General features: G+C 42.3%; 1 protein-coding gene across 1 annotated transcript in view; it reads right to left on the bottom strand.

Annotated features, from left to right (window-relative positions):
• Positions 1-345: 345 nt before the first annotated feature.
• LOC119588539 (galactosylceramide sulfotransferase-like) overlaps positions 346-1,476 on the bottom strand; it is a gene marked incomplete at its 5' end in the record, with an annotated part of 15,531 nt that continues 14,400 nt past the window's right edge. The window contains 1 exon segment of the mRNA XM_037937179.1: positions 346-1,071. Within this exon segment, the coding sequence (XP_037793107.1) occupies positions 469-1,071 (603 nt within the window). The 3' untranslated portion in view covers positions 346-468.

Genomic DNA, 1,476 nt, shown 5'->3' on the forward strand with positions numbered 1-1,476 from the left:
GGCACTGCAAGTAGCATCCTTATGTACAACCATGTTTATTCATCAAAAGGGAAAAACTAAGATACCGTTAAAAGATACATGTATATCAAGGTCAGTAAGAAAATAGATAATGGTATTTCTAAACATTTTTGCGTATATCATAAAATTATTTAACTGTAATCAATAGCTGTTAAATAATAATAAGAATTATGATTGACAAAATAATTCAAATCGTTGTTAATAATAAAACGCCATAGCTCATTAACGATATTGGTAATGTTGTTAACAAAATACTTGTGGTAAAAAGACAAACCAGAGAACATTGGCAGTAATGCCAATAATGCAGAATGGGTAATCAAAAGATGATTTTGTTATGAATCTTTCATTTGAGGAAAGACAAATTGTGAAAAAGTATATATTGACTGACACATACATCGTTAGATTTACGTTGGAGAATCATAAGGCTAAAAACATGAACAGTTCATGATTTCAATGTTCCTTTGTGTTCCTGAGCATGCGTATCTGTTTCTGCCTCACAGCTTTTATCAAAGGTATCTCAGTGAGAGAGAGAGTATAACAAGATTCTGGCATGGCGTCCGCATCCCCCTTCGCCTGAGTTACATTCTTGTCCCCCTCTGGAGCTTGTCGCTTCGCCGTGTCCTTCGCTGCACACCGACGGCTGTAGTCCTCCCGGAGTGTCTTGAGCGAGAGCACTTCCTCGGACATCCTCTCGACGCCGAACGCAAGCACTTGTCGGCGATGCTTGGCCAGGAAGTGATCGTAGAGCTCGACGTCCGCGTAGTTCAGCTCCCGGAGGGTCCTTCGCAGCGCGGCATCCACGGCGGCCTTTCTCCTCTTTCCGCGGGCGTTCTTCTTGAAGGCCACCACGTCATGGAGGCTCCAGCACAGTAGGTGGCGCAGCAGGACCAGAGACTCGTCCCAGTGCTCGTAGATCAGCACTTGGTCGAAGAGGCGCTCGAGCTCCCCAAGGGCCCGGTGCAAGGGCTCGCCGGAGATGCCGTCGGGATAACCCATCACGAAGGTCATTTGGTTCTTGCCGAACAAGCCTCTGTACCTGGGAAGGGAGATGTTCTGGAACAACAAGCGATTTTGCACTTTAGAGATGGATCAAACCTGGTTCCTAAAATATACCAAAATTTGTTTTCGAAGATATATCAAAACCTGTTTCCTAAGTTAAACCAAAATATATTTCCTTAGATAAACCGAAATCTGATTTCTAGGATAGACCAAATTCTGTTACTCCAATTCTATCGAAAGTGTTTGAACATTTGCTTGTCAAATATTTATATAAATTCTATCGAAAGCAAGAAAGTGTTCTTGCTAAACATAATTCCCAACTCGTAAAATCCACTCCCTGACGCCTAGTTTGTATAGTTTATTTAGACCATAACTAGGTGCCTGTTAACGCATTATGAACTATAGTGCCCCTGACATTCAGCTCTGAAGATCAAACTGGCTTTACTGGATTCTATAGCT

This window comes from Penaeus monodon, chromosome 24, assembly GCF_015228065.2.
Source record: "Penaeus monodon isolate SGIC_2016 chromosome 24, NSTDA_Pmon_1, whole genome shotgun sequence".
Classification (NCBI taxonomy): Eukaryota; Metazoa; Arthropoda; class Malacostraca; order Decapoda; family Penaeidae; genus Penaeus; species Penaeus monodon.